At 42.3% G+C, this 15,863-nt stretch overlaps 1 protein-coding gene across 1 annotated transcript in view; it reads left to right on the top strand.

The window, feature by feature from the left end:
• The window catches only part of LOC128646833 (uncharacterized HIT-like protein Synpcc7942_1390), a 150,040-nt gene that overhangs the window by 80,655 nt on the left and 53,522 nt on the right, over nucleotides 1-15,863 (top strand). Inside the window, exon 3 of the mRNA XM_053699631.1 lies at nucleotides 15,537-15,609. Within this exon, the coding sequence (XP_053555606.1) occupies nucleotides 15,537-15,609 (73 nt within the window). The remainder of the gene's footprint in view (nucleotides 1-15,536; nucleotides 15,610-15,863) is intronic.

The raw sequence follows: 15,863 nt of genomic DNA, 5'->3' as shown, positions 1-15,863 counted from the left end.
TGGTAATTGGACAAGTACACAGTATGTAGATGGTGATCTACCTCTCTTTTCTGTAAATTCAACAATTTGTGGTAAACATCTAGAGGTGTCTCCCCTCTCAACTCACGCAAGTCTGTATTTGCAAGGATGCGCTCTGCATCTGCTTCTGTAAATATAAAGGATTCCCTATTGACAGTGTCATCACCAATATTAGGAGTGTCAGTAGCAGCGGATCCACTCACTTCCATGTTGGTTGGTCAAGTAATTCTATCCGCTATAAATTCAGCCTGTCCTTAATAGGTTAACCGGTCTATTGAAAAACCCAGGTAGTATTCACAACACCATGTGATTTAAAAACAAACACAGCAGTAAACTTAAAGTCAGTATAGCTGCAAGTGAAGAAACGGCACTTCACAGGGATATATTAAGCATTAGTAGTAATATAGTTGATAGTAGTAACCATAGTCACTTATATTCAGTCAAACAGAATTCACAATGCGCAGGGTGCAAACCAAATTAACAATGTACAAATATCCAAACAGGTGCACTCACTGTGACATAAGACATCCGCCGGGGTGCTGCGTTGAAAACATATATCAATATCCGTTCAACCCCTCAAGGTAGGAAAACGCTTCACTCTCCGGTCTTATTCAAAAATCCTTTATTAGGTATCCAGCATCAAATGACAAAGTTCCCAAACGTTTCGATACCAATTGGTATCTTTTTCAATGGGTAATCAGAACATATCTATCCCAAAAGAAGGTTCCTAATACTAACCACAAACCACTCACCTATATACACCTGTAAAGCATCCCTGTCACTTCCGGTGTATCAGAAGCCGCCCCACCACGCGCATGCGTCCAGGAGTTAGCCAACCGCATGGCTAATTAGCATATTCAATCACGTAATAACGTTTGCGTTCCAACCACGCATAGTTACTCCTGCTAATGCGCATGTCCGGGTGGCTGAAGTTCCAATGACACCGGACTAACTATTACAAGTATAACTACTCTAAAGTGTAAAACAACTATCTATACCAAATTATACCAAATTAAAATCTATAAAAATAATATGACTACCCGAGTTCTCAAAACAGACTTTGTTCCTTATATTTATAGCATCTTAAATAAGATACTTATATATATATATATAAATAAATAAAAAAAAAAGAAAAATTTTTCTTACCTGAAAATTTTTCAAATTGACTTTCTTTTCTAAATTGCGGGCTGTTAGGCTCGCGGGAGCGCAAAATGCTACAATTTATTGCGTCATTCTTGGCGCGAGACTTTTTTGGCGCCAGTATTAGGTTTGTTGATGCAATCTCGTAATTTCCGGCGTCTTAGTTGTCCCCCAGAGTTTTCACGTAGTTGCGTCATCTATGACGCTTGTGTTTGTTGCAGACGTTCTTGGCGCCAAAAAATATTTAGTCAGTTGTGCGTCATACTTGATTTTTTACATTATTTAAGTCCTTATTTCATTTTGCTTCTGGTTTCCAGAGGCTTATTTTGTTTGCATTTTTTTTCCATTCCTGAAACTGTCATATAGTGAAATTGATAATTTTGCTTTATATGTTATTTTTTCTATTACATATTGCAAGATGTCTCAAGCTGACCCTGTATCAGAATCTACTACTGGAAACCTGCTGCCTGATGTCGGTTCTACCAAAGTGCATTTGTTGTAAACTTGTGGTAACTGTTCCTCCGGCTGTAGTTTGTGCTAGTTGTCATGATAAACTTTCAAAAGCAGACAATATTTCCATTACCTGTTGTTGTTCCTTCAACATCTAATGTTCAGGATATTCCTGTTAATGTGAGAGAATTTGTTTCTAATTCCATTCAGAAGGCTTTGTCTGTCAAAGAACATTATTTCTCAAGGGTACAGAATAGGTTTCAAAGTAAGACCGCCTGTAAGAATTTTTTCTCTCTCACGCATTCCATTGAACCCAGTAAAGGCTCAGGCTTTCCTGAAGTGTGTTTCAGACCTAGAGGTATCTGGGGTAATTGTGCCACTTCCTTTTCAGAAACGGGGTCTGGGGTTTTATTCAAATCTTTTCATTGTTCCAAAGAAGGAGAATTCTTTCAGACCAGTTCTGGATCTAAAAATTTTGAATCGTTATGTAAGAATACCAAAATTCAAGATGGTGACTATAAGGACTATTCTGCCTTTTGTTCAGCAAGGGCATTATATGTCCACAATAGACTTACAGGATGCATATCTTCATATTCCGATTCATCCAGATCACTATCAGTTCCTGAGATTCTCTTTCTAGACAAGCATTACCAATTTGTTGCTCTTCCTTTTGGCCTAGCAACAGCTCTAAGGATCTTTTCAAAGGTTCTCGGTGCCTTACTCTCTGTAATCAGAGAGCAGGGTATTGCGGTGTTTCCTTATTTGGACGATATCTTGGTACTTGCTCAGTCTTTACATTCTGCAGAATCTCACACAAATCAACTAGTGTTGTTTCTTCAAAGACATGGTTGGAGGATCAATTTACCAAAAAGTTCCTTGATTCCTCAGACAAGGGTAACCTTTTTAGGATTCCAAATAGATTCAGTATCCATGACTTTGTCTCTAACAGACAAAAGACGTCTGAAATTGATTTCAGCTTGTCAAAACCTTCAGTTTCAATCATTCCCTTCAGTAGCTATGTGCATGGAGGTTTTAGGTCTCATGACTGCAGCATCGGACGCGATCCCCTTTGCTCGTTTTCACATGAGACCTCTTGAGCTTTGTATGCTGAGCCAATGGTGCAGGGATTATACAAAGATATCACAATTAATATCCTTAAATGTTAATGTTCGACTATCTCTGACTTGGTGGTTAGATCACCATCGTTTAGTTCAAGGGGCTTCTTTTGTTCATACAGCTTGGACTGTGATCACAAGAGATGCGAGTCTTTCAGGTTGGGGAGCTGTCTCGGGATCTCTGACAGCGCAGGGGGTTTGGAAGTCTCAAGAGGCGAGATTACCAATCAATATTTTGGAACTCCGTGCGATTCTCAGAGCTCTTCAGTTTTGGCATCTTCTGAAGAAAGAACCGTTTATTTGTTTTCAAACAGACAATGTCACAACCGTGGCATATGTCAATCATCAAGGTGGGACTCACAGTCCTCAAGCTATGAAAGAAGTATCTCCGATACTTGCATGGGCGGAATCCAGCTCCTGTCTAATTTCTGCGGTCCATATCCCAGGTATAGACAATTGGGAAGCGGATTGTCTCAGTTGCCAGACTTTACATCCGGGAGAGTGGTCTCTTCACCGAGATATGTTTTTTCAGATTGTTCAGATGTGGGGGCTTCCAGAAATAGATCTCATGGCTTCTCATCTAAACAGGAAACTTCCCAGGTATCTGTCCAGGTCCAGGGATCCTCAGGTGGAAGCAGTGGATGCGTTGACACTTCCTTGGAGTTTTCAACCTGCTTATATCTTTCCGCCTCTAGTTCTTCTTCCAAGAGTGATTTCCAAAATCATAATGGAGCGTTCATTTGTACTGCTGGTGGCTCCAGCATGGCCTCACAGGTTTTGGTATACGGATCTTGTTTGGATGTCCAGTTGCCAACCTTGGCCACTTCCGTTAAGGCCAGACCTTCTATCTCAAGGCCCATTTTTCCATCAGGATCTCAAATCATTAAATTTGAAGGTATGGAGATTGAACGCTTAGTGCTTAGTCATAGAGGTTTCTCTGACTCAGTGATTAATACTATGTTGCAGGCTCGTATATCTGTATCTAGAAAGATTTATTACAAAATTTGGAAGACTTACATTTCATGGTGTTCTTCTCATAAATTCTCTTGGCATTCTTTTAGAATTCCTAGAATTTTACAGTTTCTTCAGGATGGTTTAGATAAGGGTTTGTCTGCAAGTTCCTTGAAAGGACAAATCTCTGCTCTTTCTGTTCCACAGAAAAATTGCTAATCTTCCTGATATTCATTGTTTTGTACAGGCTTTAGTTTGTATCAAGAGAATACCAATTGCTGCACGCAATTGAAAGAGTGTACTTAGATAGCACTCAACAGCTTGAATACAATACTAGCCTGTTATATCATAGGTAAAGAAGCCCTATAAAAAGGCGAGTTTAAAACTTAACTTTTAATATAAATGTTAAAAAGTGGATTCTAAAAAATTCAGTCAGTGTGAAAGTGAACGATAGTGATTCTACGGGGGGGATTTGTACCTCCCTATTCACAATATATTTTTAGTATAAAGACCCCGGTATGGTCTCCTAGGATTGTACCCTTAGTTACAAAGGGATTATACAAATGTACCGTATTTTTCACTTAGTTTGTGGTATATACCACTATTACAATAAGACAACCCCTGTTGTTGCTCTTTGTCTGAGTCTGGGGGTATCTGTGATAATGTGGTCCCACCGTTTACGTTATGTAGTACACTTCCCTGAGGAGATTGGATTAGAAATAATTATCGCCTGTTATGTACCTGGGTTGGGTGGGTGCCCCTACTTTTAATTGTGAGTCAATAGTTTCCTGTGAATTTCACCACTGGTTATTGCCTCTTGTAATGTTGGTAATAATATAATACCCCATTCATACAATATCAATGTTACTTGGGTAAGTAGGTAAGGACCCTGGGTTTTCCAGTGTATGTTTGGGTCTAAAAGAATCCTCACTAATTCAACAGGTATATACACAATTGGGGTGAGACCCCATATACAAATGTACCGTATTTTTCACTTAGTTTGTGGTATATACCACTATTACAATAAGACAACCCCTGTTGTTGCTCTTTGTCAGAGTCTGGGGGTATCTGTGATAATGTGGTCCCACCGTTTACGTTATGTAGTACACTTCCCTGAGGAGATTGGATTAGAAATAATTGTCGCCTGTTATGTACCTGGGTTGGGTGGGTGCCCCTACTTTTAATTGTGAGTCAATAGTTTCCTGTGAATTTCACCACTGGTTATTGCCTCTTGTAATGTTGGTAATAGTATAATACCACATTCATATAATATCAATGTTACTTGGGTAAGTAGATAAGGACCCTAGGTTTTCCAGTGTATGTTTGGATCTAAAAGAATCCTCACTAATTCAACAGGTATATACACAATTGGGGTGAGACCCCAGAGTAGGATAATATAATTCCCTCTTTTCAGATAACTCAAAAAATATTCTGAATTAAATAAATTGTGGTAGTCCTGATTTGTTACTCAGGTTTGGAATATTAGGATCCTCAGCGTTTTGGACACTGTTATTGTATTAACCTCACCCTATATAGTGATAGATATAAAAAGTGTAGTGGAGTCTAAGTTATCATCATTACTGGCAGCTGCCCAATGTTTGTCTTGTCATTGGGAAATAGTTATATGCTGAACTTGCAGTGAGTATAACTATTGGAAATGCGTGTCCCTATTTCAGCTGGTAGTGCCCCTCTGGGGAGTTAGCCACAATTGATAAACCAGTATTTATTCTGTTAATGCGCTATTTGATAACTTTATATGAGGATGTTAGAGAAGTGCTGCATGTAGGATACTTTGTATAGTAAGGCTTCTAAGAATATGAACACGCTAGATGAATACCAGTCTGAGTTTATTTATTGTAAAAGAATCAGAATGTGATTTCCCAGGGGACGGTATATATCTGGGGATCATGGTTCCTAAAGGACCACTGGTGAACTAATTTTAATCCGATATGTAATATTTACAAAGTTCTAATCGGTTCATGCCCCCCAGTATCTATTCAGTTGCTGCGCTGTATAATACTTATTGTAGAGATGTTAGAGGAGTGCTTGGTGTAAGATACTTTGTACCGCAATGATCACCGTTCCTAAAGAACCGTTGGTGAACTGATTTGAATCAAATGTATAATTTTTACAGAGATCTGATCTATTCTTCCCTTTACATAAACAGCTTTAGTGATACCCACATCAATTAGTATACTTAATATATCTTGTATATGATTTGGTTAATACGTCACTCACTTGACTGAATGTTGCAAGTTAGTCCCGTATTTAATACTATTGTCACTGTTAGATTACTTATATTGTCATTGATACAATGGGATCACTGGGAAAGACAAAAATGGGATAATACAATAAATCTGATTCGTTCCCCAGATGGATTGTCCTGGTGTTACCCTCGATTGGCAGCTGAAAGTATCGCTGTCTAGTTGAGGGGGGGGGGAAAAGGGGCTAATCTCCCCCCTTCCCCCTAGTTTTATTTAGGTATGAGCGCAATAAACTTAGAGGTTACTGTGATATTGTAGGTATACGGCTAGCGGTTCCGTTTCCTAAGTGGTACTATAATTTTTTTTATCTCCACTTCTCAAAATATCTATTTGCGGTACTAGCATTACAGAGTAACCATTAGAGGGATACTTGGCAGTGAAAATTGCTATACGGTATACAAATTAAGTCTACTTTCCCCAGGCACACTCACAAACATACCGGTTTAAATTAAATTCTAATAACTCATTCGTTCAAAAATCACACTGCTGGTTAGTTTAAAAAAGGAGAAAAATTCTCCCGTAGCCCTGACATGTTTCGCCACAACGGCTTTGTCAAATTTGTCAAATTAAATTATTTATTACAAATACAAATGAAACTAAAACTAGTGGATCCACATAACAATAAAAAGATAAAATGTCAATAAAAACAATATCCTGGTAGCTAAATTAATAGTTCTGACCGTCTGGTGTACAATGCATAAAGTTGAATGGATGGTGTTAACCAAAGAGTCTGTAGAGCCCCACAGTGGGGAGGAGTGATACACGTGTTAACAGTGTCAAAAATAAAAAAGCAAAACAGTGCAAAATGACGTAAAAATGATGAAATGAAAAATATATATAAACGATTAAAAATCACTAGGTGCAAAAATTGAAAAAATGAAAAAATTGAAAAAAGTAAAAAAAACTTGTGTGTGTGAAAACCTAAAACTGGTAAATGTCACAGTTCTAATAATCCAAACTGAAAAGGTCACAATAGAAAAAAGTCATAATAGAAAAATGTTTTGAAGATGAACACAAACTTGTTTCCTGGTGGTGAGAAGTGTCGTGGTGTAGCAAACTTGTTTCCTGGTGGTGAGAAGTGTCGTGGTGTAGCAAAAACTTGTTTCCTGATGGTGAGAATGCTGTGATGGTGATCCTGTTGATCCTAATGCTCCCTTTTCTTTCCTCTGTTGTACTGTCCTATAAAAATAAAATGACATATGCAAAAAGTCCAAACTAATGTTAGAAGATTGGAAAAGAGCTTACCTAACTGCTATAATTTTCTATTATGACGTTTTTCTATTGTGACCTTTTCAGTTTGGATTATTGGAACTGTGACATTCACCAGTTTTAGGTTTTCACACACACAAGTTTTTTACCTTTTTTTAAAAATTTTTCATTTTTTCTATTTTTGCACCTAGTGATTTTTAATCGTTTATATATATTTTTCATTTTTTCATTTCATCATTTTTACATCATTTTGCACTGTTTTGCTTTTTTATTTTTGACACTGTTAACACGTGTATCACTTCTCCCAATGTGGAAGTCTACAGACTCTTTGGTTAACACCATCCATTCAACTCTATGCATTGTACACCAGACGGTCAGAACTATTAATTTAGCTACCAGGATGTTGTTTTTATTGACATTTTATCTTTTTATTGTTATGTGGATCCACTAGTTTTAGTTTCATTTGTATTTGTAATAAATAATTTAATCATCCCACTGCACCTTGCCTTTGGCGCTTTGAACACCACTCTGTTACACTCTACTCTTTTGGCCGGCTAGGCGACCTTTGTTTAAAGCCACAGGTGCTCGGTTCAAGCGCATTATCCAACTATTCTAACACCCAATTCTGACTTGCCAGATGTTCAATCTTTTGTTTGGGCCTTCGTCAGAATCAGGCCTGTGTTTTAGTCTGTTGCTCCTCCAAGTAGCCTTAATCTTGTTCTTAGAGTTGGACAGCAGGCTCCGTTTGAGCCTATGCACTCTGTTGTTATTATTTTATTTTCCTGGAAGGTTTTGTTTCTACTCGCTATTTCTTCTGTTCATAGCGTCTCAGAGCTTTCGGCTATGCAGTGTGACCCTCCTTTTCCCTATTTTTCATGCGGATAAGGCGGTCCTTCGTAACAACTTAGGATTTCTTCCTAAGGTGGTGTCGGACTGCAATATCAATCAGGATATTTTTGTTACTTCTTCTAATAAGGAACGTCTGTTACATAACCTAGATGTTGTGCGTGTTCTGAAGTTCTATCTGCAAGCAACTAGAGGTTTTCATCAATCTACTGTCCTTTATGTTGTATTCTCTAGAAGGAGGGAATTTTTCGTTCAATTCTGGACTTAAAGGGTCTCAGCAAGTTGCTAAAGATTTCATCCTTCAAAATGCAGACTATCAGATCCATTCTTACGTTGGTCCAAGAGGGTCAATTCATGACCACTATGACTTGAAGAATGCATCTTACTTCTTACTTACTTAATTCTCAAAGATCAATTTAAATTTCTGTGTTTTGCTTTTCTGGACAAAACATTTCCAGTTTGTAACTTCAAACCCTTGGTCTGACTGCTGCTCCAAGGTTCTTTTTGAAAGTACTAGGAGCTCTTCTAGCGGTGTCCGGGACGTGGGGCATCGCTGTGGCTCCTTACCTGGACGATATTTGGTTCAGGCTCCATCCTTTTCTTTGGCAAGATCTTAGAGGGACTCTCTTCTGTGTCTCCTTCGGTCCCAGGGATAGAAGAAATCTCTGGGCGGGACTTTCCTAGTCCCCAATCTGTTAGCACAGTACATAGCGTGTCAGTCTCATAGTCTAAAGGTCATGTGTTCAGCCTAACTCAAGATACTTGCTCTCTTAGTTGGTTTCATGGTGGCTACTGTGGTCATTATTCTTTTTGCTCACTTCCATCTGAGTCCTTTTCTACTATGTATACTCCGGGAATGGAACGGCAATCATTCCTACTTATCCCTTTAGATTGTCCTGGACAGCCATACAATAGATTCTCTCACCTGGTGGCTCTGTCAGGACCACCTGTCTCAAGACGTGTGCTTTTTGAGACCATCTTGGGATATTGTGGCTACAGGCGTCAGTCTTCTTGGCTGGGGTGCAGATTGGGATTCCTTAAAAGAGCAGGGAACCTGGTCGCTGGAGAAGTCTTCTCTTCCCAGCAACATTCTGGAATTGTGAACCATCTTCAATACTCTGATGGCGTGACCTCAACTTCATTCTGTTTGTTTTATCAGATCCAGTTGCACAACATATCATCTGTAGCTTATATCAATCATCAGGGAGGAAAAAGGAGTTCCCTGGCGATGAGGGAGGTCTCCCATATCTTTAAGTGGGCAGAGTCCCACAATTGTCATATCTCTGCCATTCATATCCCAGAGGGGTCAATGGGAGGCGGATTTCCTGAGCAGACAGACTTTCCATCCTGGGGAGTGGTCTCTTCACCAGGAGGTGTTTTTCAAGATACCCCTCAGGTGGAGTTTTCCGGAGATAGACCTCATGGCCTCTCGTCTCAATACCAAATTGCACAGATACTGGTTGAGATCGAGGGATCCTCAGGCAGTGTTGATAGATGCATTAGCGGTTCCATGGGAGTCAAGCTTTTTTTCTGTTTCCTCCATTTGCTCTCCTTCCCCGGGCAATCACCCGCATAAAACAGGAGCGGGCCACTGTGATTCTAATTGCTCCGGCATGGCCTTGCATGACCTGGTTCGCAGACCTAGTGTAGATATCTTCCTCTCCTCTGTGGTGGTTGCCTCTGCAAGTGGACCTTCTACACCAAGGTCCGTTCCTTTTCCAAAATCTAGATTCCCTGAGGCTGCCTGCATGGATATTGAACGACTAGTGCGGTGAGGTTCATTGTAACCCTGATCCATTCTCATAAGCCGGTTACTCTCCTTATCTTCTGCAGGTGTGGCATACCTGGTTGGCTTGGTGTGAGGATCAAGGTTTCCCTTGGCACATGAGGGTTCCTCGGATTCTGTTGCTTCTCCAAGATGGTTTGGAAAAAGGTTTGTCAGCTAGTTTTCTTAAAGATCAGATTTCTACTCTTCTGTGTTGCTGCACAGAAGAATGACTAATCATCCTGATAAGCAGTCCTTTGTTTAGGCTCTGGTTAGATTCAGGCCAGTGTTTAATCCTATTGCTCCTCCTTGGAGTCTTCCTCTTGTTCTACAGACTCCGTTTGAGCCTATACATTGTGTTATCCTTAAACTTTTGTCTTGGACAGTTTTATTCTTGTTGGCTATTTCTTATGCTCGCAGAGTTTCTGAGTTGTCTGCCTTGCAGTGTGATCCCCCTTATCCATGTGGATAAGGCTGTTTTACGTCTGAGTTAGGTTCTCTACCTAAAGTTGTTCCTGATCGCAATATCTCTCAGGAAATTGTAATGCCTTCGTTTGCCTTAATGCTTTTGCTTCTCATGTTTGATGTAGTGCGTGCTTTTGAATTTCAATCTTCATGCAATCAAGGATTTTAGACAATCTTCTTCCTTGTTTGTATTGTATGCCGGTAAGCGCAAGGGTCAGAAGGCCACTGCGACTACTCTTTCCTTTTGTCTAAGGAGCATAATTCGTTTGGCTTATGAGGAAGCTGATAAACAGCATCTTGAGAGGATTACGGCTTATTCTACCCATGCAGTGTCCTCTTCTTGGGTTGTTAAACTCAAAGATTCTGTGGAACAAATCTGTAAGGCGGCTACCTGGTCTGATGTTTTCTTCTTAAATGGAAAGAGCCCACAGCTGCATTCATTACTTTTGGGAAATAAGAACCTGGCCACCAGCAGGAGGCAAAGACACCCCAGCCAAAGGCTTAAATACTCCTCCCACTCCCCTCATCCCCCAGTCATTCTTTGCCTTTCGTCTCAGGAGGATGGCAGAGACATGTCAGAATTTTTAATTTTTGTTTTTTGTCTCTTATGGAGGGTAGTACTCTTCGGCATGGGACAGGAGTTTTAAGTAGTCCTGTCAGTCTCTCAGTGGGGACTTGGATGAAAGTTAGGGTCCGGAGATGCAGGAAGTTTCTTTTTGCGAAACCATCCTAACTCATTAACAGCTCCTCAAGCAATCAGCTTTGTCGAACTTCGCTCCGCTGCCTGCTTCTCTCAAGTCCATGGCGGAGGCGATGCTACTATTCGCCACACTTGAAAGGCCATGTTCCTGTTCCACGGCGTTGATTCAAGTAAGATCGTTTCATTTTACTTTATTCAATGTACTGTAACGTGATGTTGCTCGTGAAGTTCAAGCTCCTCGCGGGTTTAACTTATAACAAAAGGGGTCTCAGTGAGTCTCTGTTAGATCTTGGAATTGAGGGTTAATATCTCCTGAGGGGGGTTATTGGACAGGGGGGTTTATAATCATGTTTCTTATGTGATTCAACCTGCTTATGTGTGAGGATTATGGGCTCGTGGTTAGGAACTTTGAGGTCTTTGGAAATTATGCGGACTTTTGGCTGAGTTCCCATTTCCGCATTCCCGACCGTGAGGCGTCTGAGAATATTCTAGTCCATGGGGGTCTGGTCATAGGAGGTGGTGAGTGCCCCAGCCATTGGTGGTGTCAGGTGCTGTTTTTGTTATTTTCTCAATAGTCCATATTACTATATCCTCGTTACAGTTATGGGGGATACTGATGCTGAGACTGTACTCATTTCAGATTCAGTTACAGATGACTCTGATTCGGACACAATTATAATATCTGATTCAGATTCTGTGTCTGGTGATGAATCTGGTGTAGCCTCGTTGACTCCTGTCAACCATTCTTGTTCCATATGCCATATGAGAGCACCTGGTTCCTTGGGCTCGGGGAACCAGGGATCTGCTGTGCCATCCGCCCCTGGGGGTCCTTTCTCCCAGGGAGCGAGTTTCCTACCGATTCTTCCTCCTACACATGCGGATAACCCAGTTTATAGTTCCTCCATGTGGGGTGGTGTGTTCCCCCCACAGCTTGCAGCACGTTTTCGCCTTCAGATAATGTTGGCGCTTGCTCGTCTGCATAGTCCAGACATTTCTTTGAGAATGTGCTCATGCCCTATTGTCCTGGGTATTCCACCTTGGGCTGGGCCTCTGCAATATCCTGAGGATTCTGTTTCGGAGTAGAAGCGTTGAGTGCTCAGGTTATAATTGTTTTTTATGTTCCACTAAGCATTCGAGAAGAACTGGTAGGTTTGTGAGGCGGGAAGGATTTTCTCAGTCCTTATAGCCTCTAGTCATAGATGTCTGGGCGGGGTAGTGTTCCGCTGCGTCACTCTGTCATCTGACTTCATCAGAACCTAGAGTTCCTCCTCCATGTGGGGAGAGGGTTGGTGGGCCTAGGACCCGTCACCGCTGTTTGAGTGGTTTGGCCTTCAGGTTTAGGTCCATGGATGGTCCTGTTGGGACTTGGTCCTACAGCTGTATGGATAGCTGCCCAGCATGCAGAAGGTTTTGCATTTGAAGCCTATTGCAGCTCTCTGCACCTTGTAGGTGTATGTGTAAGTGGTTTCTATGTATCTAGATACAGCTTTTACTCTTGGACTTGAGGGTCTAATTGAGTTATGAGGCCTTTGGGTCTCCTTGCATGTCTCCAGGTGAGTTAAAGTCCCCACAGGGCTCAACCTTTATCCAGGATGCGATTCCAAAAAGGAGATCTGTTTAGCTCGGGGTTACCCGGAGCTGGGAAGGTTTAGCGCCTTTCTCTTCCCTGTGCCCTCTGCCTGTGTGGAGGTAATGGGGAGACTGATCCTGCTAGTAAGGGGCCTCGAAGTATCTCTTCTGTTGTCCTGAGGCTTGGAGAAGTCCCTTCATACGACTTTAGCCCTGCTCCTTGGAGCGTTGGGTTTTGGCTAGGGGTGGTTCCTTCCTTTGTTCGGGGCTTTTGAGTTCTCCTTGCTGTCCAGATTCTCTGGATATATGTCCATTTCCCTTGTCTGGCTTTTTGGCCAATTGGGATGGTTAGTTCCAGGGTAAGGTTCCTAAACTATTACGCACCCAGACCTGTTTTTTCCTGAGACTTCCACATTATGAGGCTTTGCTCCTTCTTCCTGACCCAGTCTTGGATTGTTTTGGAATCCTGGATCTCAGGGTTGGTCGGGGTGTGCCATGGTAGTGGGAAATTGGGCTATGCCCTTGCTCCGTCTACCTGACCGGGTCATGGTTGGCCTAGTTTTACGAGTATTTTCTTACTCTTTACAACAGTTTAACCCATGTCATCTAGGGGTTACCTGGGTGATTTGAACTTAAGGGTTCATACCCAGTTGCTGGCGTTGGATTTCCAATTTCTGGTACTCTTTAGGGTTGCATTCCCCTGGTCATTTTGCCAGTGTACACGTGGGTTCTCTGCTCTGCAGATTTATGGGTTGGCTGTGCCTCTGTTGGCGTGTGACTTATACGGGGAGTCCTTTTAACTCCACGTTGGGGATTTTCTTCCCACTTAACTGGTAGCTTCGTCCTTTGAGGGCAGTTGTTGTCCTTCCGGTTCCTTCCCTTTCATAGGGCATATTCTCCTTCCTATGGAAATTAAGTCCTATTTTAGGATTTATCCAGGTCAGTAGGTATAGGGTGGAGGTGGTTCCGCCTGGAGTCTTGCCGGCTCCAAGTCAGATATGGGGCCTTGTTTTGATAGATACTTAAGTCTATGGCCTTGTCTGTGGTCAGAGTCAGGTTGTACTAGTACTCTGGAGAGATGGCTATTCCATTTTTACGCTCGTTCCTGTATCAGTTTTGGGATTTCTTTGTTCCTGTACTGGCTCCCTGTGGCTGGGTTGGTCCAGTGGGGTTTGGGTCTGCAGGCTGACTGTACGAGCGGTTTAGGGGTCGCTGTATCCCTTGTATGTGAGAACTTATTGAGTCTAGCCTGATAGCTCTGTCTGCTGGGAGATGGTTTCTCCTTTCACCTTGTTCCTGCACAGGAGACGGTTTACTCTTCCTTCGGGTTCTGAGGGTATACTCTCCTTCTCAGAAGGCCGTGATGTAGGCTTCTGTTCCCCTTTTTTTAGGGGTCTGAGTGTAGGTCCGGAGGCTTAGGTTGCCTTGAAAGTGCCCTCTGTTGAGGTACTGTTTTTGTGCGGTCCGTTTATTGTGGACTGTTGCTCCTTCTTCTTCTTCCTTGCAAGCTCCTTTGGTGGTGTCCTATTATGGACTCTGTGTTTTTTAGCCTGAGGTTTTGCCTGGGTCTATTACACGCCTTCATGGTTGAATACTTGGGTATTTTATGGCCGGATGCAGGGAGGGTTTTGCTCCTCAGTTGCGTCCATGCTTGCAGGATGTTGGGGAGATTTTTCTGTCTCTGTGTCCTATATTGTCTTGGTTTTCACTTCGTAATGGCGTGGCCTCTTCTCTGTTTGGGACCTTTTAGGTCTCCGTGAGCTGGGCCTTTAACTACCTGGAGGTGTTTTTTTCGTATTAGGGGACCCCTTTTGATTATCCTCGGTTCTCCTTTGTCTGGTCCCTTTGGGGGCTTTAGGCTGGTTTCATCTTCATCTGTGGAGTGATGGTGGGGGACCGTTTGTTGGGCAACGGTGTCTTTGGAGGCCTGTTGGCTCAGTCAAGTCCGTTCACGGTCTCTTGTTTGACTCTGGACTAGCTGCGAGTCAGTGTCACTGGGGCTTTTTCTTAAAATTTTTCTCAGCTTCAATGAAGCAGGATTTTTTTATTAGGTTGTGGTTCAGGCCTGGTGCCCTCAGTTTGGGCCGCCTATTGTACCCTCCCGTCTTGGCATTCAGTGTCCTCTATAGCTTGGGTATTGATTTCCCAAAAGTAATGAATGCAGCTGTAGACTCTTTCCATTTAAGAAGAAAAACATAAATTATGCTTACCTGATAATTTCCTTTTCTTCTGATGGAAAGAGTCCACAGCTCCCCACCCGTATTTTATGTGGGGCGTCCTTATGTTCTTCTGGCACCTTTTCACCCTGATATTTCTTTTACTGTTCCTTGTTCCTCGGCAGAATGACTGGGGGTTGAGGGAAGTGAGGGGAGTATTTAAGCCTTTGGCAGGTGTGTCTTTGCCTCCTCCTTGTGGCCAGGTTCTTATTTCCCAAAAGTAATGAATGCAGCTGTGGACTCTTTCCATCAGAAGACAAGGAAATTATCAGGTAAGCATAATTTATGTTTTTTGCCTCGGCTGAGGCTTCCATGGGGGGAGAAGTACTTCAGGCGGTGGCGGTGGGGCCTTCAGATTAGCTCTGCTTGCCTTATTTTCCCTCCCTGTTCATTCTGTGTCCTCCCTAGCTTGGGTATTGGATTCCCAGCAGTAATGAATGAATTTGTGGACTCTCCCTGCCATTGGAAAGAAAACAAAATTTATGCTTAACTGATAAATGCTTTTCTTTCCTGGCAGGGAGAGTCCACGAACCAATCCTATTATTTTTAAAGGCTGCGTTTTTTATCTTCTGGCACCTTTATACCCCTAGTGTTTCTCCTGCTTTTCTTTATTTCCTCGGCTGAATAACTGGGGAGTAGGGGAAGTAGGAGGGATACTTATAGCTTTGGGGGCACATTTCTACTCAATATAAAAGATAATCAGCCAGTGATGTGCAGCAGTGCACAGAGTGTATTTGGAATAGTAAGGTGGTATACTATATATCTATGTTTTGGAGATTCTGATACTCATCTGTTGTGTGGTTAATACTGCCCTTATTTTTTTTTCAGTTACTGGGTCACCTTCTAGTCACTGCCAGTCACCTAGCAAAACAGGAGGGTCTGACAGAGGGCTACCGACTAGGTGAGTATCCCGACCTGTCCTTCTGTCATTCTCTCCACTTATCAACCTCACTTCTCCTTCTCTTCCAGTTTTACTGATTAGTTCTGCTTGCTCCACCCTGCTCCTCTCCCTTTGTTCTCCTGCTAACTCCACCCTCCCTCTGGGCTCCCACTAACTCCACTCTCCTCTCCTTCTGGGTTCCCGCTAACTCCACCCTCCCCTCCCTCTGGGCTCCCGCTAACTCTACCCTCCCTCTGGGCTCCCGATAACTCCAC

Source organism: Bombina bombina, chromosome 2 (assembly GCF_027579735.1).
Source record: "Bombina bombina isolate aBomBom1 chromosome 2, aBomBom1.pri, whole genome shotgun sequence".
Lineage (NCBI taxonomy): Eukaryota > Metazoa > Chordata > Amphibia > Anura > Bombinatoridae > Bombina > Bombina bombina.
The sequence above is the reverse complement of the archived record's forward strand: the minus strand, read 5'-3'. Positions and strand labels throughout refer to the sequence as shown.